We start from the raw sequence: 27,863 nt of genomic DNA on the forward strand, positions 1-27,863 counted from the left end.
TAATCAGCGAATTTACCTTTGTACCACGAACGAAAAGGCCCTTTGATATCTGTGGATCTAATTCGAATCGTTGCGTGCTTTTAGAAAGCTTGCTTGAAGCAGGTCTTCTTCGCTGATCTAAATGATGACATTTTTCATACCAATCGCACGTTATAATCTAGATATACAGAAAAATCAAACTATAAAAATCTATCTCTTCTGTCAGACCTTACTTCAACTGATCCATAGTTTTAGCCTTTATTTTCAAATATGACGGTTCTCCGGCTAAAAAAGTAACCACTAAAAAGTTGAGGATTGGTATGTTGGTGTATAAACTTATAATAATGTCATGAATTTACGTACCTCTGAAACGAGAATGTTACTTTTCATTAAGCTGGAGTGCTTTCGGAATTATTCTACTGGTTTCGCCGTAGCTGGCTGTTTACATATTTTCTGAAGAGTATCATTTCGTCATTCACTTTGAATAAATTATTAACAAATTTACCATAATATTTGTTCGTACTCATAGGAGAACTAAAGTAGCAACGAATTGGAAACCCACAAATGTTCGTAATTATAGGCGCTTGAATAGAGACTAGTGCGTGGTGTTATGAATCCTAAAAGTCCTAACGTGTTCGCCATCCCTATACTTTGTCTGGTTTAATGTTGCGTCGACGGCACATCGACCGCTGGCTGGCATAGATTTTAACAAGATCAACACCGATCGTAGGCGGCGTTACCCCATTGCTTGTCACCGAAGGCTTTGTCGTCTGCTTCTTCTGGCGGTGAGAGAGGGATGATTCCCTCGCAAGATACGGACGCCGCGTAACATAATGAAAATATTTTTGCTTTGCGGATTTCGGTCCTACGGACCGTGCTCTTATTTAAAGAGTTTTATAAAACAACTGCGATACATCTCTCGTACTCATTTGAAGAACTGATGGCTTCAATACAACATCGACTATGACAGTTCCATGTAACATGTTGCCGTATGAATTGTACATCTTTAAAACAGGAATCAACTAACGTCGCTTTGTTGCCAAGCTATTTTACCATAAGCTGATACTCTCTGAAAATAAACACAGCATCTGCCACGAAGTTCTTCAAAACTCTGTTATCATAATTTTCTTTTGTGGTTGTGAAGGCATCTACCTTAACTAAATTGGTTGGATTGATTTGACTCATTGCTAAAAACGCCCATTCATAATATCTAAAGGTAACGCTCTGCTGTTCTTCTGCCAAAATGTTTGTAAAATAGTTTAGGTGTTCAACGCTTCGATTATGTCGTTGTAGTGACTTACCTTTTCTCGGAGTGATTTGATGTCACTGTTCACGCCCTTCAGCTCGAAGTTGCCGTCGGAAAATTTTTTTAAGGCTGCTAAGTACTTGTCTCGTCCATGCTTATTATCGATGCTCGCGGAATTGTCGCTGCCTCCGGGCTTACAGTTCTCTTCTAGTTCTTGCTGTGGTAATACGTTTTTTTTTGCTGTCTTACTACCCTTGTCTTTTTTGCTGGATGGGTTTGACGGGACCGGGTATGAACAGGTGTTGACATAACATGTGTCATTTCCGTACCTTGTCCTCATAGACAACTTTGAAGTCTTGCTTGAAGTATGCAACAATACCCTATTTTTCCTATTGTGTTCGTTGTACTGAGGATCAACTGATATTTGAGTGGGACATTTTGTATTGTCCCGTTGGTCATGTCTATCTTTGCTCAGACCTCGGTTATTATTAGGAGCTTCTGCTAGACAGTTGGAAGACTTCTTTGTATCAGTAATAGCAGGCGTATCATCTAAAACTATCCTAGGCCTTCCCTTTGCTTGTAATATTCCAAGATTCACACACTTGCACTTGCAGCAAGGTGCGATATCTTCCTTGTTCCGTGATACCCTGTCGTTTTTCGCTAGATTATCTACAGCTTCGATTCGATTTCTGTCATTATCACCACTTCTGTTTCGTTGTATTCGACTAGACTTGTTTGCGTCAGCATCGATGGAGAGGACGGTGTTCGACCGAATGCCCTTTTCGTTCAGGACGCGTTGGGGATCGCTTTTCTTGTTGACTGTTGATTTACCTACTGGATCTGGGTCATGAGCGTGTGGTGATGGCGGAGGACTCATAAGATATAACTCAAGATTGTCTTGGCTAGTGCTTTGCGGTTTTGTAGAGTCCTTTTTCGGCGCTTTCTTACGTTCTGGCTGAAGGTTTTTTAAGAAACGCGACGGTTTGAGGATTGCCGGGGATTGTTCGCCGTGCGGCAGCATTGCTTTATCGAGATCAGTAGGGTCAAGGACCAATTTTTTTGAAAATACAACATGAGGACTACCGTCTTCTCCAGTAGTGCTACGCGACCCGCCCACACGAGGCGCACGTTTTCGGGCGGGTGTTCCTCTATTAATCACAACTGGTGCTGGCCTCGGCGGCTCGTCATCTGATCCTTCCTCAGTGGGCGCATGGTATAGGGCGGGTGGAGCTGGTTTTGAAGGACCTAACGCATTCTCCATCTCTTTTTGAAGTTCATAATCCGTTACGATCGATGTACTGCTTTGCTGTGGACTACTTTGCTGTGTTGAAGACGTAGACGTGTTTGCACATTCTGGCTGCGGAGTGTATGGAACGTCATGTCTACGTTTGAGAGCAACTTCGTCCAAAGGAACAAGTAATCGATTTCGTAATAGGGCAATTTTGGCATGGTACATTTTGGTCTCTAAGTTGTTGCGTTCAGATTAGGCTTGACTATAACAAACAGCACAGAATCGTTTATCCATTAACTGGCTGTAAAAGGTCAGTTTCGTTGTTGCAAACTTAACTGCATCAGTTGGAGATGATGCTACAATACTTGCGTTTGCCATACATTCTCAGTATTTGTACGCAAAAGATAGACATAGATATCAGTTAGAGTACGTGAGAACACAACACTGCGATAAGAGCATCACAGTGCCTAAACGTTATTTGGGTAGAATGGTGTACAGGATATAGATATATAATGGCCTAACGAAATCTTAGACAATCACCTGTGTCGTTTTCGCCGCACAACGAAGCGTTTTTCAATCCTACCGCATAGGAAGGAATACTGTATGGCTATGGCTAGGTTGTTTGAATCGTAAGCGGGTATGAAAACCGTGTAATAAAGATTGCTTGACGGTGAGGATACGTTGCCAATACGTAGTTAATGAGGGGATACTATCCTTGTCTAACGAAAACTAAGTTAGCTAATTGCAGTATGCACAAAAATGAGAGCACCATCCAGATGGCATGGCAACACCATGTGGATGGAATTATTTTACTATAATAATATATGTAATAGTGAACTGATTTAGTGGGTACTTGAGGGATTCGCAGGTTTGAGCCCGCGCACGTTATGGTGTCGACTGAACGGTGTACCAACAACGTCAAATATCATAATTATATTTGGAATTAGCGGAAATGTAATACACAAAAGCTTCCAAGTTGGGAAAAGCAGATTCAATATGAATCAGCCACAAGGTTTCCGACAATTAAAGAAAAAATCACCAAAAAAGTGTCCTTGCATAAATTACTACTGCGGAAGTAGAAGCTATGCAGATGTTCATCCCAATCAAGAGAAGGGGAACAAGCCTGCCAAGAAAGCTGTTTTCCACCTAAAATCCATTCTGTAGAAGTCAACGTTGCGATTATTTTGTAGAGTTTGGCAGATCTCACTTTATTTGCAAATAATTGCCATGTCTACGCCAAACTGACGATAAATAGTGCTTATTTTTTTTTCTTTTTAATAAAATTCTAATGTTTTTAACTTTGGTGTACCGGAAAGGGTGTAATGTAATGCATTTGTACATGTGTTTTCAGCATTTTTTGGTGTATGATATGTGCTCCTAAATGTATTCGAGCTTTCAAATCAAGATTGGGGGTCTGTTGCTTATATTTTTTAGCTCTCTCGTCACCGGACGGTCGGTGGAAGTCAATGACTTTGAGCTTTCCAATCCTTGTGATCTCCTTTAATTTATTAGGTCAGTTTATTTTCCAACTTGAAATTAGCAACTTGGACCTTTTGTTTGCTTCCCAAGGAAAATAATGCTTTTCAACAGAGTTTAACCTCTCATGAAGGCTATATATATATATATGTATATATATATATATATATATATATATATATATACATATGCATTTTCGGCAGTATCGATAAGCTCGACATAAACTAAACGCCGCCCCCAGACTGTAGGCAGCGTCAGAATTATATTTTTGGGAGCCGTAGGGTTTCAATACACCCGCAAAATGATTTACCATAAATCAGCTAAGGGTCGCCGTGCAACATAATGCTTTGTGGGAGCTGTTCAAATCTTGTAAAACCTAAGAGTCTGCAGGCTCTGTTATAGCCGCATTGTGAAAGAACTGCGCCTATGCTTTATCTCATATGTCCTCGATACCGAATTAACACTTAATGCCCTTTTGTTAGATCTGAATGTGAAAAAAAGGTATTGATAGTGCCGCCCCTCGTTTTTTCCAAACGCAAAGCCTACTCTGTTCTGCCTTTCGTCGAAGTAAAATGACTTCCGAAACCGGGATTTGCGCCGTATGTGCTATGGATTTAATATCTGACAGGACTGCTGAGAGGTGGCTTGCGTCTGGGCACTGAAAGATGCATTCCGTTATAGCGGGCTATTCAGTGTCGACAAGGACCGCTCCTAAAGACCCTTTGAAGAAAATGTCTGGTAGAAGCTACACTTATTTAATTATGGATCATTATATTGAAGTTTACTCTTCTGGGTGGTTCATGAATTCTGTGAAATATACTGGAAGACACGGCTCCATATTCTACATCTTGCCGTCGATCAGCCAGCACGTAGCGACAATAGGTTTTTACGCCGAACTGTCACCAATGACTGGAAATTGTGTCTCCACGTAGATATGAAACAGAGAGAAAAGGACAGTTTCGAGAAATACGTTCAATTCCAAAGTTAGACCAGACCCCAAAACCGCAAAGGCACATGATTCGCGTTTAGTGGGGCTGGAAGGGACATATACAGAGTAGATTATTTCAAAAGAACGCTCAACAAGTATCTGGTTATCGCCTAGCTGTTGGCCATCAAAAAAGATGTAAGAGTCCCGTCCGTGACATACCAGATTACACATGGCAAAGGTCGCTTAAGACATCATGCAAGAGCCTAAATAAGCTGTTCGTCATATCCTAGATAGGTTACCACTAATTTTTCGATCACTGGAGTTTAGCTGTACCATAGAAGGTCTCAAAAATTGTCGAGATGAATTTAACGACGGACATGAAAATTTCGGGGCAGAGGGAAGGAATACGTTAGTCGAGAAATCGGACGAAATTAGATAATAAAACATCATTAGATAAATAAAACATCTCTTGTTAAATAATAATTGCCATTATCTATGTTACGACATAATAATTTCGGCTGAAATATATAGCTCTGAATTTTCCTTAGGTTAACCAGAAGTAATAATTAACAAAAATAAAAAAGCGCGTGAATTTCAACGGGCTTATGGAAGACAAAGAGCACTTTCAAATGTCATAGAAGCAGACAAACAATGAGGAGGCGAAGGTGGGGGACAGTTGAAAAAAGTGTGTGTCCATGTGGTCCAAATAAGACAAATAAGGAGCCCAAATCGTAATTAAAAAGGAATCGTGGAACTTCAAGGTATAACTTCCAACGAGAGCCCATCAACATCAAATAGTCAAGATCTTTTGCTTTCTTGGTGTACAAAGAAACCAACACACAATTTCATCAAGAGCTGTTTGAGCACCCTTTATCTCGATTTGGGATTGACGATATGACCTCATACGATAAAGCGTCAGGTTATTTGAAAATGCCCGAAACTCGACCTCGGTAAGTTGTTTTAAAACAGGAAGATTCGGTGCGTAAAGCTTCTGGGTCAACAAGCGCATTTTGTAAAACCTATATGCTTTAATCGATGAAAACAAGTTCCAGTGATCTTTGCTGCCACCATTTCGTGGACTGTTGTAGATTAGATGAGTCTTATTTCTTCGAGCCACAGTTTCCCTACTAAAGACCTAGTTCGAGCTTATCGTTACTGAAACTGACCCTAATCTGACGCGAAAGGTCCCCCATCCTTCAGTTCCTATACATTATTCGAGCTCATAAGGTGTAAAAAGAAGACGATTTTTCAGTAACAGTACGTATTTATTTTGTTGAATGCCACAAAATATATCATTCATATATTAAACAAACTAATATGTTACATAGTACGTGACTGTGTCATTTCTATTGCCGTTTCGTATTTGCAAAATTGACGTTTTTCATTCCAAAGCTCTCCGTCTTTTCTGTCATGATTCATCATTTGCAAAAGCAAACGTTATAAACATTTGCTTCAACATTATATTATATTACTATGTATATGTGCATATATGTACTTTATATTTTTACTATATACGATGTTATATTAAGTCTACTTCATCCGTTGGCTTTCTACATGTACTTTGTGGTAGCCACACTCACTACGCGTACACAGACACTCATTATTAATATATTAAAGTCACATAATATAGATCTATGCGTTACCATCTTCGGCGTAATAATGGGTACAATTTACAACTCTACCGTCCTTGTCGTACCACTTGTCGACTTCTAAATAGTGATACATTTCGTATTGATAAAATGACAGATGCCCATTAGCTATCTTTCAACATGTTTGTTAGTTACTTTTTCATTTACGGTTGTAACATTGCGTGGAACCCAGAGTATAAAATAGACAAATCCACATACACGACATGCTAATGAGCTACGGAGGTGGATGACTGACTTAACTAGATAATAACACGAACGTTTTTCGTTGAAATGTAATCTGTACATTCTGAGCACGAACGACGACTTCTACCCTCTGTACAAGACGGTTAGGATGACTTGTGTCTGCAACAGCGATATCTATCACTGCAACTACTACCATTAGCTATGTATATTTGTATGTATAAATGTAGACAAAGGTTTGTTCTTCATGGGTGAAACGAGCACGAAGAAAAGTGGCCACATGTTAATACCAGAAGACGCAACGTTTGCGTATTGTAAAGGAAAATATCAATCCCTCCTCTTTACGTTAAAAAAAACGGGTGTAGTAAATTCGCTAATACATGTTCGGTAGTTCTTTTGCGCGGCCAGCTGTTGTACAATAAACTAACAATATAAACCTATCCGGTGACTCAAAAGACATAGCGACAAACGTAACCATGTGCCAGTTAACGAATCAAGGGGCATTAGCAATGGCCAATTGTTTTATCATGGGCAAGCGCAATGTTTTCTTAAGTGAATCATTAATATCAGAGATAGCGGAGACGCAAGGTCGGGACAAGAGCGTATTAACCAATTGTTCTTGGAACTTGATAAGACTAACGTACCGCATTGAGGGTTAGGATTTGGCCTTGAGAGGCAGCCACTGGCCATTAAAGCTAATGATTTACCAGTAGTGACCCTGCACCATTCACATCTTCCAGCGAATCAATCTGAAAAAAGTTTGTAAGCTATTACAATGTAGTTAGTTTAGCGCTAAATTGCAAACGGACGAGGTAGAAGAGGCTGATAAGAGGAAGCAAAGCTTTCATTATTACGCGCCGTTCCCTTGAATTCGATGTAAAGATACTCATACACCGAATAAGCCGAGCCAATGGGTGAGTTCTAAACAATATTTACACAATAGCGCAATACTATAGTTCCTTAACCTTGCTACCGCGCACAGATGAGCAGAAACGTCAAAATGATCGAAACGTATGGATAAGCTTCGACTAAAGCTTATTCTCAAGTACTTAACTAAAGGCTAAAGGGTAACAGGGCAACAATAGAATTCCTGTGGACGGTACGGCATGTCAGAACACATTATATACGTATAGACAGAGCTGTACTTGAGAATGCGGGGAGGTCGTTTAGCTAAGAGCACCCATTGCACGTTGTCGTGCGCCTGCTTAATTGCGATGACAAACCTGGTGTCAATTGAGTTCATATTAAAAAAAAACTCGGGCAAGGTCTATTTCGCCATAATGACGGCTATCAAGACCAAATATTAGAGAGATACACGGCATGTGAATAAACAATTAGTTCGTTATCTTCATGGATTTTTCGTGGTCATCGTGTTTTCTGTTTGTCTCCATGAATTCACATGCAAAACTGTGCGCGTCCATGTTTAATGCTGGTAACTGAGCGAAGGATACGTTAATGTAACTTAGGTACGAATTATTGTTCCAAAATTCATTACGTCATTAGTCACTCGAAAACAGATCAGTATACAAAACGCAAATGATCGATGTCATCAATTAAGATCACTGAAGGCTGCCTACCTACCTACCATCATAATATTGCGATCTCGTCTTAAGTGATGGGTCAACATATGTGCTGCACTGGCAAATCTGAGCATATCAGTCACGAATTATTGCAGACGCTCGCCTCTTACGAAGGAGCATTGCGGCAATTGTTAAGCGTTCACATATCCTCGCGACACGGACTTCGAGCGGTGCAAGCGTCAATCGCCGACGGCAGGACACCTCATTAGAACTACGACGACGTTGTTCGTATGATAATGTGGGATGATGGCGCAATATGCATTAATCACACTGGATATTGAATGACTCCTGAGTTGCGTTTCTTAAGCGATACGCTACACTGCGCATGCTCAACGAGTTCCATTTTAAGCTTTTCCAGTTGTGCTCGAAGCTTGTCTTCGGTATTCATGCAGTGTTCTAATTTTGCCGAAAGTTTCTGGTTTTCCTCACGAAGACGGTCACGTTCTCGTCGCGTTTCCTCAATTTCCTGTTTTTTACGCATCCGGCAACTGTAATCACATATCAGGAAGCATATGATCAAAGACGATTTTTGCACACTAAATAGCAGCTTGCCCATATGTACAGCGAATCAAGCGAGCTAAACTTATATATTATTTCTTTATTACAATAAAACTAGATGAATCGACAGAAATTGTTCAGTGGCAGATCGAGTAAAACTGGCAGGGCGGAAAAACTTTTTGAGAGGGTTGACAAAAAGATCAAAGGGCTAAATTGCCTAACGATTAAACAATAAATATTTAATACTACCGCTGTGCAGCGCGTTTGTTGTTCTCTCGAAATTTTCGTTTTCGTTCCTCTTCGTCATCGCTACTGCCTCCACCACTTTTCCGCTTTCTGCAAAAGGAAGTAAAACAACTTAAACGAATCACACTCAAACTGGAGTAATAGTTTGAACGTACAAGCAATTATCAGGAACACAGTAGTAGACATAAATGTATTGTGATGAACCTTTCCGCTCAGATGCAATGAATTTTAGGTAATTAAGAGTTTCTTACAGCTTTAGATAGTTTTTATTTTATTTACCAAAAGGAGCTGAGACAATTGTTTCATACTAAAAAAAAAATAAAGGCTATAAACAACTTATTCACGAACACAAATTGAAAATAAGCGAGTTCTTTACCTCTATACCAAATTCCGCTTGAATAGGTGGTCGAAGAAACAATCGACAGAGCGTTAACCGATAGTCGTCGCGCGATTCACGGTTATTTTAAGCCTTTTTTTTCTATCATACGATGCCCCAGAGGAGAATTAGTTTTGCCAACGTTTAGTTTTAAAGAGCGTTGCAGCTAAAATTATTTTAACAGCAGCTTTGCCGTGCTGTCCTAAATGATTCAAGGCGCTTACATATATTTATGGGTCGTTTATGTTACGTCTATCGATTTCTAATCAACACCGACAGTCCACGGGCCTCCTTCTTGTAGCATTTTTTTTATCTGAATTCATAGGATAGCAACAGGCTATAGGATGGGTGACCTGATTCGCCTCTTCTCCGCCCAAAATATGCAGCAACTTGAAGGCATGGCACGAGCACCCAATTTTGACTGCGGGCTGCCGATCTGCGTACGAATAGTTGGAATGACATCCCCGTGCACGCCTGACGTCACAACAATGGTCACGGGACCATCTTGGCCTGTACGACTCATACTGATGAATCTAAAAACTGAATAGGCTTTAACGGAATAATTATAATTCGACTATCACTGCGCCATTTTCTTATCAAGAAAATAGCGAAATGTACCATTTCTACGAATCGCAGTACGTCGCACTTATAAATGCGCAAGCATCTTATGCCAATTACTATAGGACGCATGGACACGTTCGGGTCAACTATTCGTCAGGTGTCAGGATGTACAGTTTATAGGATTTAGCTATCGTCTGGTATTGGCTATATAGGTGTGGACTGCGCCAAAGATCGGCCTCGAGATAAGTGCCGGTACAACTGTCGAAGTTAAGCTAGCTAACCGCAGATATATTTTATTATACAGTTCAATTATTTAAACCCTGCTTGTATAATTATGAAAGGTATAGTGGTTGCAGTTGCAAAACTATCGGTCCTTTCTTTTTATGCAAAGCGAGAACAACGCACGGTCATTATCTAGAGAACTATCAGAGGAAGATTCGCTACAAGGAGGAAACGAACGTCCAGCTATGATAAAGAACAGTGAACGTTCTGATGATTGACGTGAAAATCAGACATTAACCGATTTCTTCACTTAAGGTTAACTTCCATAGAAATTACAAACATTTATAATTAATCTAAATCGACAGTGCACCATAAAATAAACGGACGTGCCTTCAGAAGAAGCATAGACAAACATCGACACAGGCCAGCGAAGACATGGCAGCACAACGGAAAAATATTACGGACTACACAGACACCCGACGTCATCTGAAAGTGCATTTCTAAAGATTATATCGCTTTGATAAGGTCATCAACGAAAAATTTCATCTCAGTATCATTAACCTACTATTTATTGTATGCGAAGACCTGAAGTTACCAAATGCTCTCTGAGGACAATTAAAATTGAAATGTCTGATTACTGTCGTCTGCCCATCAATTCTTTCAAGAGGGGAGCAATGAGCTGTCTTTGATTCGTTCCAGATGCTGTCGTCGATGTAAAAGTCAACCGCAGAGAGCATAGCTGATGACCCAGAAGAATGAATAAAACCACATATGTGGCCAACGATTGTGCTTCAAGTAAGATAATACGTGAACGAAGACGTCTTTCCACTCGAATTCTTCCAAAGTACTTCACCTGCGTTTTCTACAAGTTATTGTGCGATCATAGATAACTAAATTATTTAAGCGAAAACAGTCGGGTTTTTTTGTAAGATAGCTCACCGGCTCATTTCAGTCGGTAAACGTTGGGTTCGCTGGTTGAATCTGGGCATATTTTGGAATCAGCGCACCAGATTTAAACTCATCAGATTTCTAAGTATGAAGCGTAATTGAACGAGACTCTAGCAAGCGCTAACATAACGACGTCGACTCGTTCACTTCTGTTAAGGACGCGGTTGTAGAACTGCGAATGAAGCCAGTTGGTGAGCCGCTAAGACCTCCTCCAAGCGGGAAGTGGGAACATTGCTTTTTGTTTTTTTTTGCTTAGAAACAACTTACAGCAAAATCAGGTGTTAAGTTAACCAGCATATATGTGGAGGGTTAGGTTACGTCAGATTATGGAATGGGTGAGTTAAAGGCGATGGCTGAAAGATGCTAACTTTGTAAGTATTTCTGCAGCTGTTTAAAGTAGGGTTAAATTTTTGAGGCCGGATGCTGATAGTTAAATTGTTTGTATCATCGAAACTATGGGTGGTTTGGTGTTCATCCGTACCGCTTATCAACAATATAGACCAAAACACTTCTTTCCACCTTTAAGCTCATCATCGTCATTATTATTATTATGAACTATATGTCTCTGAGTGATGCAACGAATAGAGGTTTCACTATTGTACCTCCGCTAGAAGCTTTCGTAGTGATGCTGGTGTTATTAGAATCCTGAACCGCTGCTGATCGTTCGACTGTCCTCAATAAGCCTGACTGATATCGTCGTATTTGAAATATCGCGCCTTATATTGGGTTCTTATCTTAGGTAACGAGTAGATTCGTGCAGATTTCTATATAGATTATTCTGCACTGCTTGCTAACGCTAACTTCGTGAACCGCCGGGAATCGAAACCAATGCTGTATTATTTGGCTGAACGAATGGAATCAAATTAAAACATACATTTACCAATTTTCTCACAGTAATAATAGAACTCACATTCCGACACGGCCAGTATCGCTGTTATGTTGCGAAGAATTCGGTATTTGTAAATCGCTACTGGGCGTCACCATCATCATCATCGACTGTGGACCTGCTGGTAACAGAAGAAGATCACAAGTGTGTACACACATTAACCTAAATTTTCTGCTTTTCAGTTACGATTCGTCTACGCATGAATCAGAAAAACGCTGCATACTTGTTCTGTATAGCACAGAAAATGCTTGCCACTATCCTTACCACTGTGCAGCACTATGGGTATATTTTTAAACTCGTCATTTTCTAGTTAACGGACTGAAATTATTACCCCGCTTTTGTACAACTCTGTTAAGGGGGGAGCTCCGCAGGTCAACTATAGCAATTGTGTTTGGCATTGTGCGATATATAAGCGTTTAATAAAAGTTTATAACTGATATTATTAGACCATCTGAAACAGTGCAAAATATCGATTCTATTTCAGCTTACTTTACCTAACAGTAAAAATAATTAGTTTTTTAGAAATTATCTTCGATAAGATTGCAGTCAAACTCTTCAGCATGGACACGAAAGCTTAATGCCGTCAAAACTCTACGGAAAATACGGTGGCACAGATGTTTTCCATCCATAAAACCAGTAGGTGAAAGATGCTACCTTGCAGATTATATTTTCAAACTGTAATCAATATTTTTTTTGCTGTTGCCGTTCTGGAAAGCCGGATTTAAAACCCACACAACACAAGTTCATAATTAGACTATTTTAAATGTGCTCGGCAGAAACCGGACACATGTTTCTTGCAGCCATAGCTCTACTACAATTGCAATACCCTTTCGAGGCTCAAAAATTCTAAGCGAGGAATCACGTCGAGAAAAGTATCTTTTGCCTATTTCACCTCACCGAATTAAAATAATCATTTCGGCTAATAAAAAAAGTTAGCAATTTTTTTTGCAAAAACTACGAGGCAAAAAAATACTCTGCAGTTGGGAATTGCTTAGAGAGAACGTAGTAATTACTACTGATCCCGTTACCGAACAACTTTTGACTCAACCTGCCTAAGGGAAAACATGCATTGACCAGGGGGTAATTAGAATTCAAATGCCAAGCTTTCAGTCAAATGCTGAAACCACCACTTATTCAGATCAGCGGTTTTATGGCATCTATATATATATATATATATAATGCCATTTTGTTGTATCGGTTACAGTACCAGTGCGCTTGCAATCTCGAGTGTCTAATGGCGCGCAGCAAGAACAACAACAACGACATGAAATGATTTTTTTCCTGTGCAAAGATCTTCATGCTAATATAATTAGAAACTGTCTTTTTTTGATTTAGATGACCCCTTGGTTTCTGACCGTGGTCCTGGCCAGATTGCCTTTCAACCTTTTAACGTCCGACATTGTCTTCAGGCATTGTTTGGAGGTATTACAGCGGGAGCTGAGAACTGTGCGCTTTTTTGCAGTGCGTCTCCATGCTCGGTCCCACAGCCGGTCACTTCCCGTCTGAGAAATTTCCTTGAAAGCTTTCTATGCAGATGTCCAGAGTTATATGCAATACCTGTATGTGGTACCAGCTCTACTACCGCCTTTACCATCACCAAGACATACGTGGCTTTAACAAACTTGCTTTGCCGTACACGTTAGTTGTTCATAAAAACGCATTGATATTACGTTGGTAACCGTTAGCATCAAACTGACCAATCCGCTAGCTAATTTAAGTATATTTTACACGTAGAGAAACCAGGGATTGCTTGAAAAGCATTACGTAAGGTACCATAATTAATCCGAAAATATTTGCGATCCACAACGTTATAGGTGTTGTAACAAGATTGAAATGGCAGCGTATCTGCAAACTCATCTGATATTAGAATACTAAAGCGTATGCGTGGGTATAGAAATGATTTAGCATCACCACAATAGAATCAACCATGCCAAGCGTAAGACGTTGTTTTGCTAAAGCCAGTTAGTTACTTAGGAGAACGAATAAGGAAGTGTTGCGCGGACACATTTAAAAGCAAACATCATTGAGTACGATACGGCTACCACAATATGGTACAGGACTATTTTCCTTTAGAGAATCTCTAATATGAAAAATGTATTGGAATAAACCTGCCATAAACGGGAAGGGGAGGCAAATGAACAGGGTGAAATGTAGTAGGACGTGAGCTTTGCTCTGATTCAAATGTAAACTTACTACCCTTCTACGATCATCGGGAAGTAGAGATTTTTAAAGGGCCCAATGTAGATCGTCACACTAGCGTGCATTCGAAACTTCCAAGCTGTTCATTGGAGCTTATTTCAAAATTCACCAGATACATGATTGAGCAAATTTAAATTTAATAGCTAATGCTAAAGATCCTAAAAAATTGAGGCTTCAGGAGTTTTCTAAGCTAGATATGCATCTTTGTTTCACACTGTTCGGAAGCCGCCTGGAAGTTAACAATAACGTAGACCATTCTTTTGGGGTTTACATGTCGGTAAAAGTTCGTTTGGCACTGGGGTGTGCTTCATCTTCGCCCTTATTCTTAAGACAATTTTTTTTACTTGCGTTCTATCTTGCAACAGTTGAACAGTGTTCAATTGATAAGCCTTTGAACTGAACAAAAATAAATACTGGAAATAGCGCACGCACAAGTGGTCTCAAACCAAGTTTATTTCTATATTTGTATAACATAGACTTCTTCTAATTATACTAGACGAAGTTAAAACAGCACCAGCCTCGCAAGCACATAGCGGAAGCACGTTCGTAAGCGTTGCCTCAGCCTTGATAGGCCAGTACGATGATGGGCTAAAACTATGAAATACATGAAGGTAACAAGACAAAGCAGAGTTAGTTGCGTATGGTAGGGAACCTAATATACAGTATTTCTGTTAATGCATAAGCGCGTGCATCTCAGTCCAAGCTCCCAATTCGAATTTGATCTTTCTACTCCTGAAAATGATTTCTTTTTGTTTCAGACAACTGCTTCGTTAACTACACTTTACTCTGCCTCATAGCCGTACTCGTTTGGCTTTGCAGTAGCTTTTCTGGATTGTAGGCGGTCGCTGCTAGTTTTTGTAAATGGCTTACTAAATGGCCTACGGTTTTGATCAAAGGAGGATTAGCAAGCGTAAATCTTATTTATTTGCGCATGCAATTTTATTCTTGGATAAGTGATTAGAATAAGTAAGTGAGTGCAGGTGGAGTAGGTGCACGAGCTCAAACATACCGCGTGCAGTGGTGGTGCTAGAGGCAGAATCGTGCGAGGCTGAACTCTGACTCTGCTGAAGGCTTTGATGGCCCATAGCCTGGGCGATGTGTGAGAAGTGCCGGCTCAACAAAGTGTCAGTGAGCGTTGTAGTGCCGCCGCTGTGCACGTGCACGTGAGCCTGTTGCAGCATACCTAGCATTGGAGGGACGATAACTTGGTTGAGCTGGTTGAGCAACGATGAGTTGACAGGCACTCCCGGTCCGTGTGCACTCGATGGATGAGCTGGAGGCGGGGACGATGACGTTTTTACCGTGACATTCTCAAGACCACCGATGCTACTTCCTGGAGGAGCAGCAGCAATGCTGGCTGGACGTCCATTCTCCGTCAAGTCGGTTAATAACGTAGGACCTGGTCTAAAGTAGTAACAACGACAAGTAAAAAAACAAATAACAACAGTGAAAGCGAGTGACGAAACAACAAAAAAAAAGAGATTCCTAAGTGGTCATAAAAACGTAAGATGTTTTCAATTGGTAGCTATTTTTTCAAAAAGGAAGGAGCAGTTGATTCGGAACTTGATGCTCCACCTAGATAATAATGGTCATAGAAATATGTCAAGTCAACAGCATAACACGTAACGAACGTCAGTCTCATATTTCAGGATGACACTAATTTATAACGGCATAAAAACTCTCTATCATCAGGCATATTTGCTAGACATTTCTTTCACAGGCAATTTTTTTTCAAAACCTCGACAATTTCTCAGTAGAAAAATTACTCAAATCCGGATGCTTCAATGTTGCCTTTCAGGACTTCGTAGAGTCTTTTACCTCACACATCTAAAACAGTAGTATAAATAAATTACTACAAATAGCAGAAGGTCATAGACAATAATAATGCATATATCGACTAAAAATACAAGGATTAAGCCTGTGAAAAAAAGTATAAAAAGCTAGAATTCAGTATGTTAGTACTGAACAATACGCATTTTCTTGGGTACTATGGTCCGTGTGGGTTTCACCAAAGTCTCCCATAAACACGTTCGCCCTGTTAATGCTGTATGACCTTAATAGATGAAAAAACCAATATACTTATTTTTAAACGTCTTTTGCGTACAGTATACAATACAAGTTTGAGACTAAGCGCAGGACCTGACCTCGCCTATACCAATATATAGTCATGCAAGTTTCGTTAGTTACAGTACAATGTATCTACTATAATACGTGTTTCAATAGAATCGACAGGCATGGAAATTACCTTGATGTTATGACGGGCGCCCTCTGATCAGTATTAGCAGCGCTCCCTGCTGTACTGTTGGCGGTGCTATTGCTAGCGTTACTGTGATTATTGCTCGGTGGCCCTGCAGGCTCACTTTTCCAACATGGCTGTTGTTCCTGCTCGACAACTTGTTGCAAGATATCAGCTGTCGTAGGCGGAACCACATTGACAGGGGGTGGTATGATGGGATCGGAGTCAATGAGCTCAATAGCTTGAGGATTTTGTCCTGCTTGTCGGAACGATTCATCGAAAGGATTTGATGACAGATCTTGCGCGAGTCCAGCTGCATCCATAAGTTTGGTAAATCGTGCTGGAGTGTCATCCGGCTGCGGGCCTAAATGATAGCACAAATAATAAATATAAGGGCGTGGAATGAAATTATATAGACCTAAAATAGATGTGCATCAATAGACTGTAAGGTTTTTAGTTAATCCAAAAATTAAGATACAACACATATATATATAACAAAAAAAAAACAAACAAAAATACGTGGCCCTGATCTCTACTAACGGCCTATAGTTCAGTCAAGGCCAATTAGATTATAATCGCAAAAAAGACGGTATCATTTATTTTGCGTAATAGATTGCCGGAATACTGTCTGGTATCAAACAAAATCAAGTTGCCAGCGACAAACAAACGACATATTAACGGGCATTGATATTTATGTAACAGTGTTTCTCGCCCGAACCTTTTATAAATATATTTAGAAACTATTACCAGCAAGCCAGTCAACTCGGTGGGAAGAAACGAAATCACCAGTGTGAAAACAAAAAAAAAAACCAGTGTGGATGCAAGGTTCTGCATTGATCTTTTCTCGCCATTTTGAGCAGGATCCGTTCGTAATTGTTTGAACGTAACCGTGTCTACGACATGTGCATAGCTAACGTTCCATGCTATTAAGTTGGAAAGTTCGCAAGCTCTTTTTTAAAAACTCCTTCTTCCACTTTTCCTCACTTGTTTTTTACTTCTAGCGTACCGTTCGGATGCACTCGACCAGTGCGCTGGAATCATATTTTGCAATGCTAATTGAAACGAATCTCTTAAAGATGTTCTGAGTGGAATTAGTACATTTTCGACACCTGCTACACTAGGCATTTCTTCGAGGCCAAAACAATGCCGAAACAATCCAGGACATTTGTCTTGTCAATGATAACGACGCTAGCGCTAAAGTGACTGCTCAAGTGTGGTTTTCCATGTTCGATAACAGTGTTCGGTGCCTAGACGATGCTCCTCGTTCTAGCCGCTTAAATTTGAAGACAATTATTTGACAGCGCTTTTAAAGGGAGATGGCCAACAGACAACTTGGTAACTAGCCCAAAAGATGGACTACAGCCACACGACTGTTTAACCACCTCGAGTCCCTTACCTTTATACAGGGACTTGACGCTTAGATACCTTATGAACTCCCTGAATCCAACAAAAAATTACAATTTGACATTGCATTTTTCCAGATCGTCGTTACTAAGTGTCACACGGCCACAATGACCGAGTTTTGCACAGAATTGTCGCTGGAGCTGAAAAATGGTATCAGCACGCCAACGTAAATTAGAGATTGGAACAGATGGCTTTAGAAAAAAGCCAATGGCCAGGGTCCAGCCAGCTATTCATACAAAAACGATTGTGCCTTGTGTTAAGAGTGAAAAATGTAACGTTTCCTTTTCATTAGAAAAGTACGGGAGCCCCTTTTTAATCTAGTATATTCAAGCCTAGTGGGGCGGAGTTCCCACTCTCTCATATAATGCAATATTATGTGATGGTGATATTGGAGCAAATAGGTCAACCAATGGGAATGGCTAATGCGTCTAATCAACCGAAGATGTCATAGCAGTTAGCTTTGTCTTAAGTTTCGAGCCCGAAATAGTGAACGGTATTAAATGCAGATAAGTTTCGTGTAACAGAGGAACTATTTAAAAAACATTTTGTCATTTAACGTGTGCATTGGTACAATGAATCGTGACAAGATTTATACAGGTATTGTTATGCTACATAGCATCATTATTCGTAAAAAGATTATTTAGTAAAGGAAAATATACGTCGCCTCCAGGCCATTTCACAAAGTATTGAGTTTAAATATCTCTTGCTTATAGGCGTTCGGCGTTCCAAAAACAAAGATACGTGACTGACATTAGAGAAGTACAGACTACGTCTGCTCTGACGGAGTTGCTCAGGTATTCAAACGTAACCGCCTTCTTTGCTGCGTTAATTCGTCACTCACTGGCGTAATACGTTCAAGTATATGAGTCTGTCGTAGCTCACAAATAACACCGCACGGTGACAAACGGGTAATTTCGTCGTAAGTGGTATATACTCTCATAATAGCTTTCACGCGGATGATTGAAGGACCAGTCACATCGTAACTCAAAATTTAACAAAGATAAGCTGATTAATAATTATTGCAGTGTCAACTACCATTTACACTCTAAATGAAATGTGCCAAAAAATAAGAGTAAAACTATTTTCGTAACTTCCTAGAAATAAAATTCAATATATTATAACTTAAACCACTGCTACAAAACTCTCTAGTCAAACCGTCGAACGATGTCGTCCCAAATGTCTAGCTGTGAGGAGCCGCATTAGACGCAAGCATCTAAAGCTGCCAACTCACTACAAATTGCTCCCAGCGGAGCAAAAGTTCGAACCTAAAATCCATTAACAAATAAAAGTCTACCAAGGGGAAAATCAGCAGTCAGAAACCAGGTGTCCATATGCTATTTCTAATAGTTAATCTCTTCATTACCCATCCCTTGTAAAAAAATATCTTAAGAAAGATCCTTGAGTCATGTTTAGAAGGTTTTCGCAAAAACAAAGAAAAGTGTTTTAATTGCTGCCCGAATGTAGAAAGACGCCAAAATAGACAATCCGAGCGTTTAACTGTCCCAATAAATGTCAGAGATGACTAGCAAGCTTAGTGCCAAAGACAGAACTCATATGAATGACTAACGAGAAACTCAAGGAAAAGACCATAATGCCCAAAAGAAGTCACCCAAACAAAACTTGGCCTTTGTATTTCTTTCCACAAAGACCTGATGGGGCCGGGGTATATTGAGAATAATTAGACAGCGTACTGGAGAGGGCCGAATCATTCAAACAGATAGAACGTACCTTTAAGTTTCTCTTCAGTTGTGTAGGAGTGTTCAATATGAAATACTACGGATGGTCAGCATGGCGACAACTGGCATTAGTACGATGTCTGCATTTCTCTTGCAGCACAGCCAATGCCGCCTTGACACTCTCCTCAGTGATGGATCACTTTAAATTGACTCGGATACGAAATTATTACATGTGGATGTCATACGTTACTAGTGAAGTCGTTAAAATTGACGAAATACGAACCCAGCGCTAGCGAACTTGTTAACTTGCTGGCCGCGTGATAAAAAAAAAAAGAGATAGTGTTGATCAGTACATATGGCTATCTCTAGGCGTAATAAATAAAGATCTAAGAGAATCAATGCATTTCGTTGGAAGACGAGTTTCGAATCGTGCGGCTGAAGGAGTGCTCTTTCGATTTAAGTTAAGATCTACTAGCCACTTCTTCATCCCACAAAGCTTGTACAACCACTTCTGTATATTTATAACGACTTTAATTGACACAGCCATTTCATGTCCCAAGACCTGTAGTTCATTGTTCATTTCCATGAAGACGGGCACACCTTTGTAGATAGATGATTGTTACTATCACCGTGAAAATACATCAGCAACAACAACACGTACGTGTTGCCGTGCTTTGTTATTACATCCGATCCGTAAAAATCTTTCAGGGCGTTACGTTTCTCGAAAATTTACTGTTTTGTCATACCAGAGAGAACTTCACAGAAAAGTCATTCTCCGCCCCTAGCCCACAGTCGTCTTTTCCCTTCACTATAGCATGCTCTGTGTTCGGAATTCTCGTGGTCGAATAATGCCGAGTTCCATACAACCGGTTCACTCTTTAACTGATCTAGTTCGTCTCTTCTTGCCACGATACCGGCGCGACAGCGAATACTCTGGTCTTTCGGTGCAACCAAGATAAATTTCACTCAAGTTCGCGAAGCGTAGATTCAGATGGGTCCGTGCAGCAGAATATCGACGACTTTGTTTACGAATCTAGGAACACAGGGCTTTAGTAGAAGACGAAAGAGCCGTTTGTATACAGGCTGCGTAATTCAGCTTTAGCTACCATCCTGAAACATGGTCGATGACGGCGGCAACACGGATAATACTCCATGACCTTTGTTTCTTTGGATGGCATGCACGGAATAACGGGACTATTTGAAAATAGAGACAATCGTTTACTTTATATATAATAAAGTTAATAAAAGGAGACTATTATTCGTTATCGAAATGGGTGTGCAACCCCAAGCACCCATAGGGATAATACTTGTGTGTGCTGCATTTAGTTAGGAGAGATCTGAGTTGATTGTATGAAGAACCGCAAAAACGTAATAGCGCTGACAGCCTTGTTGAGCCGCTTTGGAGCTTAATTTTGCATGACTCGTCGATGCTTTGATATCTGCGACATTCTATTAATTAGCACGGTGAAGTCTCGGAAAAAGAGAACGTTGTACTTAGCTTTAAGGACAATTTTCAAGATTTATCACATGAATCGAAATGTTGTTGAAGCTTCCGTACCTAAACCGGTATCATGATATTTACAGGCATTTGAAGTCAATATCCTATTGGTCAAAATGCAGTTAGTTTGTAACTGCTAACTGAGCAAGCAAGCGATAAAGATATGGTTAATATAGCATAGGAAACCTGCAAACCGACAGTATTACAAGGTTTAATTGACGAGGCTTCGTAGCTTGAGCGACATAATCAGCGCTGGCACAGATTCAGCGACAGCAGCAGCAGCGTAGTCCTGCGGGTAGCGCGGTGGTTGAAGGCCATGCACCGCCATGCACATTCAACGCCACAATGTACATACATACAGGCGCGTACACACACGGATTTACATACAAAGCTAATACTTGAAAAAGCCCCTTATGGCTGGTGAGTATGACGACAGCAAGAAGAAAGAACCACACCAGCTTCAAACAACGGCCGGCGGCCAAGGTCAATCGCACAGCACCCAGCGGTAGCAGGTGGCGCTAATGGCAGCGGCAACGTAGGCCCGCTTCAACGTGGGTATAAACGAACCAATAACAAACAATAGACTATACAAGCCATCATGGCAACTAATACAGCCGTAATCTCGATTCCAGTGTTGTAACAGAACCCGCATACACTGAATGTTTGTACATTCAAGTACGTTTTGATGTGAAGGATAAACTGGCGACTCATGGAATATACGCACAGAAATTCAGGTGGATAGATAATTTCTCCAAATAACATAGGGACATGTAGAAGCGTTGCTCGTGTTACTCATCAATGTATTAAACAATTACCCTTATCGGCTGTGATATGTGAGATGCACTTTGAAACCAGCACAGGAACTTTGATTTAAAGCTTCCATAACTACCAACTATTTTTTCTCTTCCTTTGTTCCACCAATTCTCGCGTAGGATCAAAGACACACAATAGACTCGTTAATAATGGTGAATTTATCACCGTAGAGCATCTTACAAAAGGAAGAATCTAAATTGTTTGCGTAAGAGGATGTTGGTATAAGCGTCACTGTCGAAAGTTCAATTTTTGAACAAACAACGGTTACCTAACACATATTTGATAAGCAACGCTTCTGTATAATAATACAGAACGAGTTTAAGACAACCATATAACAATTTCTTTGTGTGCATTATCATGTTCAAAAATTCAGGTATTCATCATAAGAGAGATAAGTAACAATACTTATAAGTTAGCAATAACTTCAAATTGCAGCCTTACCTAAGTCTAAATGATATTTGCATATTTATTCAGTTCAACGTAAAAGTGGGAGGCCAAAGGAGAACGAGAGGAAAAGAACGGTAACAAATGCGGCTCTCATCATCAAGAACGCCAAGTTTTCCATTGCTCGCCATCTCGAAGCGGCAGAGCTGACGAGTTGGTTCTAGCTTTGACGTTTGTAACTACTGGTTCCTTTACGCCTATAATCCTGACAGTTAGTTCACCACAAGCCAGTCGTCAAATATCATGAGAATCCCAGCAGCAGAGCGTACCATATGGTGACAATAATTATGTATTGTAACGTGGAAAAAAAAACGCTAGTTTTGATACTGTTAGTGCCGCCGTTGCTGCTGTCGCTCTAGGAGCGCGATCCCCCTCTGTTATTGGCGGTAGTGATGATGCCTTTAGTTCACCTATTTGCCAATGCTCGCTCTTTTGGTGCTTCCAGTGGGAACGGCAAAGCGCAACAACGGCGAGTATGGGAGCAACTGTGTCTATGAATCTGTTCTTCTCACTGGAAACACGCCAAAGGGAAACCGTAAACAACAGACTCTAATCATACGACTCCACCGTTCGTTCACGTACGCACACAAAATAGCAAGCAGGGATACGCGCTCATGAGCTGACAACAGAGTCGCCAGCGGCAGTCGTCGAATTGGTGTTTGTCGTTGTAGCCGTTACAGAATCGTTCAGAATCGACGTGAACCAATATACGTGAAGACAGGCTTTCGTATTGATAAACCTAGTATATATATACTAGGTATATATGTAGGTATGTCCCTTTGATAAGTATCAACCCTTCGATATGTCAGGTTAGCGACAATATGAACAATGTTAACATATAATATAGAAATATCGCGTTTTAGTAAATGCCTACCTATATAAATGTGATGTCTACGTAAATAATAATAAATGCATTTGCAAATCAATGAGGGCCTATTTGTTGCTTACCTTGAGGCGGACTGTGTGTACTGAAGACGAGAAACGGCACTTTGTGGGCTTTCTTATGCGAGTTGAGCTTGTCGGCTGTACAGAAGGTCTAAAATACAATGTGCATCGTGATTTGTCAGCGTGACAGGTTTGCTCATTACTTTAAATAGAACGTGAAGCTACGGTTGTTAAGCCTGATCTATCATAGGTCATCAATGACTTAAGGTGCCACATTTTAAAAATCCAGACCGTCCAAAAAGACTATACTGGTAGAAAAATCAATGGTAAATGACGTAGAAGTTTCGAGAAAACATCGCGACTTACGGTGCCGATGAATACAATTAAGCGCGTACACGTATTATCATAATTGTCCAGCTAAAAAAACTGGTTTTGCAATTCTAGTATGTTGACGCTTGTAAAAATTCTATTTGTGTGATTTCTCTCGTATATAAATATCTTTTTCACAAATTCAGATAATTGTTTATTGTACCTGTCCGCAGCTGCCTACATCGCAGAGATACGATTTTTTTCCGTTAAACGGCATCTGAAATTGTCGTATTAATCGTTTAGACATCACTGAATCATTTTATTTGCATCCGAATGAAAAGCTAGCATTAACAAAAGCGTGCGTTCGATAAAAACGGGAAAAAAGTGGGGGTTACTTTTATAAAGTGCAGCCACTTCCCTCTGTTATTCGCCCTCTGCTCACGTAAGTGACTTTGCGTAAGCTTCGACCGTATCATTTATGTACTTGACATAAGATGACTATTCAAGCGAATGGATGAACATCGAAACAGATGCCCATTGTGTCTTCACTATGTCCATCTTAAAGTCAAGAAAAAATTGGCGCGCTTTTCCCGGCTCTCGTTAGTTGTTTGCAACTTTAGCCATCACTAGTTGTGCTCCGCTACTAGGCGACTCGCAAATCTATTAGGGGCAATCAATGAGAAGCTTTAGGTTGAACATTGTCTTTTTCACCTCAAGACGTTTATGGTCTCCCTCCCTCTGTATATATATATATATATATATTGATTGACTGAGCGTTATGTTAACACCACTTAGATAGCTGAGATGAAGAAGGTACTTAGGCAGAAAGAAGGTCGCTAGACTAAGCTGCTGTGATGGTAACGTGTTTGCATGCTAGACGGCGAGACACGTGGTTCTAGGTTCGAAGCCGGGCGTATGCAGGCATTCGTTTGTTTAGTGGTCTGAGTGTGAAACGAATAGCAAAATTTCATCATAAATTCATCATTTGAATTTTTTTTTATAAATCATATATGTGGTATATTGCGGTAATAGTAACAACGCTAATGATCATCATTTACTTGCAAATCGATTGTTGTAATTTTAATTTATTGATGCTGTTGTCAATGTCGTGGTTACAGACCGTCAAGCGGTAATAGCTAACTCATAGTATAATAACAGAGTTAATTGGATGGCGCAGTTTACTGTAGATAAGTGGATCAACAATGGCAACAATATCAATAGTAAACCACAGAATTGACCAGCGGCGCGTAACTAACAGGCGCCACAATAATAGCACGAGCAGAATCAGCGGCCGTTTCATTATGTACAGGAGATTTGATATTTCGACACTTCAGAACATGGATTTTGAATTGCAGTATATGTTTACAGCATTGCGCTACCACGAACCTTTCTGCCGTAGGTCGACCATCCGCAAGCAAGAAGTTATATAACAGTATGAAACATAATCCTGGGTGATTTCGCGCATTTCACATAACTGCTACGATGACAATAGGGCGCAACGGTAGAGGCAGCACCGTAAGAACGTATCACAGTCGTCTGAATAACAACACCCAGACTGGCAAAAGGAGACTCCGCGCCTCAATACTGGGATGACGGTACTGGGTCCGAACAACGACACTAGAATCTTATTTATTTTAATGTTGCTTATTATTGTTATTTGTTATCCTTTTTGTTATTCTCCTTTAGTAAATGATGCTTCTACTCCGGCTTTTGCTGCTGCTGCTGCTGCTGCTGCTGCTGCTGCTCTTACTTTTCCGTTCCACAACGACAAAAAAGTGCCGCGGCCCGCACCGACACGCACAAACACACACAGCACCAGAACTAGCACTGCGACCGCCGGCAGTCACCAGCAGGGCTGGCTGACAATAACGTTCGCTTCAAACCGCAGTCCGCGAATACAGCTGTAAGCCAACAGCAACAACAAAGCAACACGTTTCCCAGTGTTACAGTTGGTGCTGCTGCTAAATGGACGGTCGGTTAAGTTATTATTGGCGGTCGCAGCTCCTCTCTCTCTCTCTCTCTCTCTGTCTCTCTCTCTCTCTCGCTCTTCCTATGATAGCTTGATTGGTTAATTAATTACTTGCTCGTTCTTGACCTCTTGTTTGCCTGTCTACCCCTCTCCCCTTCGGTTGCCTGCTTGCCTGCCGCCCACCCCACAGCATCAGCATTTAGCAGCAGCACCGACCTCAGCAGCAGCATGAATAGCTGTGACCACCGTGAACGCAGCAATGGTCGTCGTACATGCACAGCGTATTATTATTGTTAACATTGGAAGACAGTAGGCATTGGCTTTTCGCAGCAGCAGTCGCGAAAATGGTAGGTTGGTGTAAAGCTACTTAACACTTGCAATGCGACTTATTGCTTTTCTTTCGCTATTTTCGGTCTTTTTGCTGACTGAACCTAGCTACTGCAGCCGTTGCTGCTGTTACGGTTGAACTGCATTAATAGTTAAATGCCGTACACGGTTGTTACTGCTGTATTTTTGGCGATTGGCTTGACGCGCTATCGCGTTACTGGCGCCCACCTAAATCGATTCCAAAATCGCCAACTAAACAATCTTTCACAAGAACTGCAGCTGTACCACTAGCACCACCTATAATCATAACAGTATCACGACTACGAGACGTAGATGTAGCACAGTTAAAGCCACAGCAACAGCAGCAGCAACACCAGCCGTCGGCAGCGAAAAACAACAACAGGTCGCCGTCGTCGTCGTCATTCGCGATTTCCCTCACTTCCCGCAGAGTCACTACGATTGCCGACAGAAACGGCGGCGACGGCGACGGCGACGGCGGCAGCAGCAGCAGCAGCAGCAGCAGCAACGGCCAACAGCATTCGCAGCATCAGCGCCGTAACCATCACTCACAGCGTTGCCACCATTCCTACGTTCATTTCTTGTTGTTCCTTCTGCTGCTCACACTGTCGCAAATTTCTGTCTTGGTTTCGCTGACGCATACGACGACTTGCAGCAACTCCACAACAGTCTAGCAAGCGGCAGCGGCAGCAGCAGCAGCAGCAGCAAAAATACTGATGTCCCGCTCTACTAGAAAAACGGCGACAGCCACAGCACCAGCAGCAGCATTGGCGGCAGCTACTAATAATAGGGCGGGCGACCAAAATGTAACTTTCGATCTAAACGGTGAATACCAGCGGACAAAACACTGCTGGCCTGCCACAGTCGGCCTATTGCAACGATGACGTCAGCGCTAAACACTAGGCGGCGTTCAACTCAGCGCGGCCACGACAATTGGTGACGGTCAACCTTTATCGTTCAGTGCACTTCACGCTTGCAAGGGCTGCTGCTGCTGGCAGTAGTCGCACTCGCCCATTTGGTCAGCTGCTGTTCTGTTCCATCCCGCCCGGTTTCGTCCGCGCCGTCGCCCTCACCGGCAATAGCCGCAGCGACAACAACAAAAGCCAGCGCCAGCTGCAATCGACAACGGCAGCACCATGACGACGGCGATTGCCACTAAGATCATCACCATTACCACCAGGGGTAACTGCAGTAGCAGCACGAGCTGCTGCTGCTGCTGCTGCTACCAGCGACAAAGCAAACGATAGTAACAGCAATCTCCAGTAGCGAAAAATTTGCTGTGCATTCGTCTGTTCGTTGGTCACACGCAGGCAACAACGGTCGATTTCTTTCATTCGGTTCTACTGCTGAGGCGCAGTATAGTCAAAACCGTGTAAGCCTCAGCAAAGCGACAGTAATAGCAGCAACATGCTGCTATTGATTGTTACTGTTGGCACTTACTGTTACTATCATCGCTCCTGCATCATCGCCGCTGGTTCTCGCGCTGGGAGAGCGACGATCCATGATGACCGCAACGCGTATCACAGCAACAGCTAGTCCAGGCAGCGAAGGAGCCTTCCGACCAGTCAGTCTGCGCAATAGTACAGTCAGAGGCAAATAAGAAATGGAAGAGGGCGCTACTGCTGTCGGTCCTCCATCGTCGCCGTTGTCACCGGTATTACTTGCTGCTGCTGCTGCAGTCATTTCCCCTATACGCCGCTGTTGGCGTGCTTCTTCGTGCTACTGCTGCTGCTACTTGTTACGACTCAATCGTCCAAAGCAGCAGTGGCAACAGCGATGGCGATATCCTGTCCCTTGTCAGTCAGTCAGTAGGTCGGTTGCTTGGTCTACAGCTTAGTCCTTCGTTTAGCTTCTATGTTCCAACTGTTATACAACATAGCCCAATAATACTTAATACCAGCCACGCCAGCAAGAGCAGACGTGGCAGCGACGAATGGGCACAGCCACTGCTCTGCTTCCCGACTTTTGCGATGACGACGACGGTAGAGGCAAAGCCGCCTGCGGCGGCGTTGGCGGCGACTGTAGCAGCAGCACTGATGCCGCCGATGCCCGTCATCGCCAGTCACTACCGAGACGTGG

General features: G+C 41.5%; 2 protein-coding genes and 2 long non-coding RNA genes across 20 annotated transcripts in view; 2 read left to right on the plus strand and 2 right to left on the minus strand.

The window, feature by feature from the left end:
* LOC111259310 (uncharacterized) overlaps positions 1–2,920 on the minus strand; it is a 37,182-nt gene extending 34,262 nt beyond the window's left edge. For 6 of the 12 annotated variants that reach the window (XR_015310583.1, XR_002679574.2, XR_002679573.2 and 3 more), the window contains exon 1: positions 1,281–2,917. Coding sequence is in view for 3 of the 12 variants with exons in the window: in XM_022831232.2 (XP_022686967.2) it covers positions 1,281–2,681 (1,401 nt within the window). In the remaining 9 variants the exon portion in view is untranslated. Of the gene's footprint in view, positions 1–16; positions 158–342; positions 1,083–1,280 lie in introns of those variants that run through there. The other 6 variants (XR_015310590.1, XR_015310589.1, XR_015310592.1 and 3 more) reach the window with 3 other exon arrangements.
* A 3,184-nt stretch (positions 2,921–6,104) lies between these two features.
* Positions 6,105–27,827, minus strand: LOC111259529 (uncharacterized). Of its 6 annotated transcripts, XR_015310642.1 has the most exons (9): positions 27,225–27,679; positions 23,694–23,747; positions 23,225–23,312; positions 16,451–16,805; positions 15,215–15,609; positions 12,031–12,127; positions 9,017–9,103; positions 8,275–8,757; positions 6,105–7,438 (listed from the first exon to the last, which is right to left on the minus strand). XR_015310642.1 is itself a non-coding variant. In XM_022831630.2 (8 exons), exons 1-8 carry the CDS (start codon positions 27,465–27,467, stop codon positions 8,535–8,537), a joined length of 1,368 nt encoding a protein of 455 aa, XP_022687365.1. In that variant the 5' UTR covers positions 27,468–27,827; the 3' UTR covers positions 6,105–8,534. The 6 variants fall into 6 exon arrangements, 5 of the variants coding, with proteins under 5 accessions (XP_022687365.1, XP_022687371.1, XP_086824069.1 ...); XM_022831630.2 differs by having other exon boundaries at positions 6,105–8,757; positions 15,389–15,609; positions 27,225–27,827; XM_022831636.2 differs by having other exon boundaries at positions 6,105–8,757; positions 12,031–12,124; positions 15,389–15,609; positions 27,225–27,826.
* LOC111259619 (uncharacterized) lies at positions 17,194–19,001 on the plus strand. The gene is made up of 3 exons (XR_002679733.2): positions 17,194–17,776; positions 17,923–18,116; positions 18,559–19,001. It is a non-coding gene; the product is annotated as an uncharacterized LOC111259619 (long non-coding RNA).
* On the plus strand, positions 21,588–23,202 carry LOC111259604 (uncharacterized). Its single transcript, XR_002679723.2, has 2 exons — positions 21,588–21,753; positions 22,307–23,202. It is a non-coding gene; the product is annotated as an uncharacterized LOC111259604 (long non-coding RNA).
* Positions 27,828–27,863: the final 36 nt, after the last annotated feature.

This window comes from Varroa jacobsoni, unplaced genomic scaffold (genome assembly GCF_002532875.2).
Source record: "Varroa jacobsoni isolate VJ856 unplaced genomic scaffold, vjacob_1.0 scaffold_33, whole genome shotgun sequence".
In the NCBI taxonomy this organism is placed as follows: Eukaryota; Metazoa; Arthropoda; class Arachnida; order Mesostigmata; family Varroidae; genus Varroa; species Varroa jacobsoni.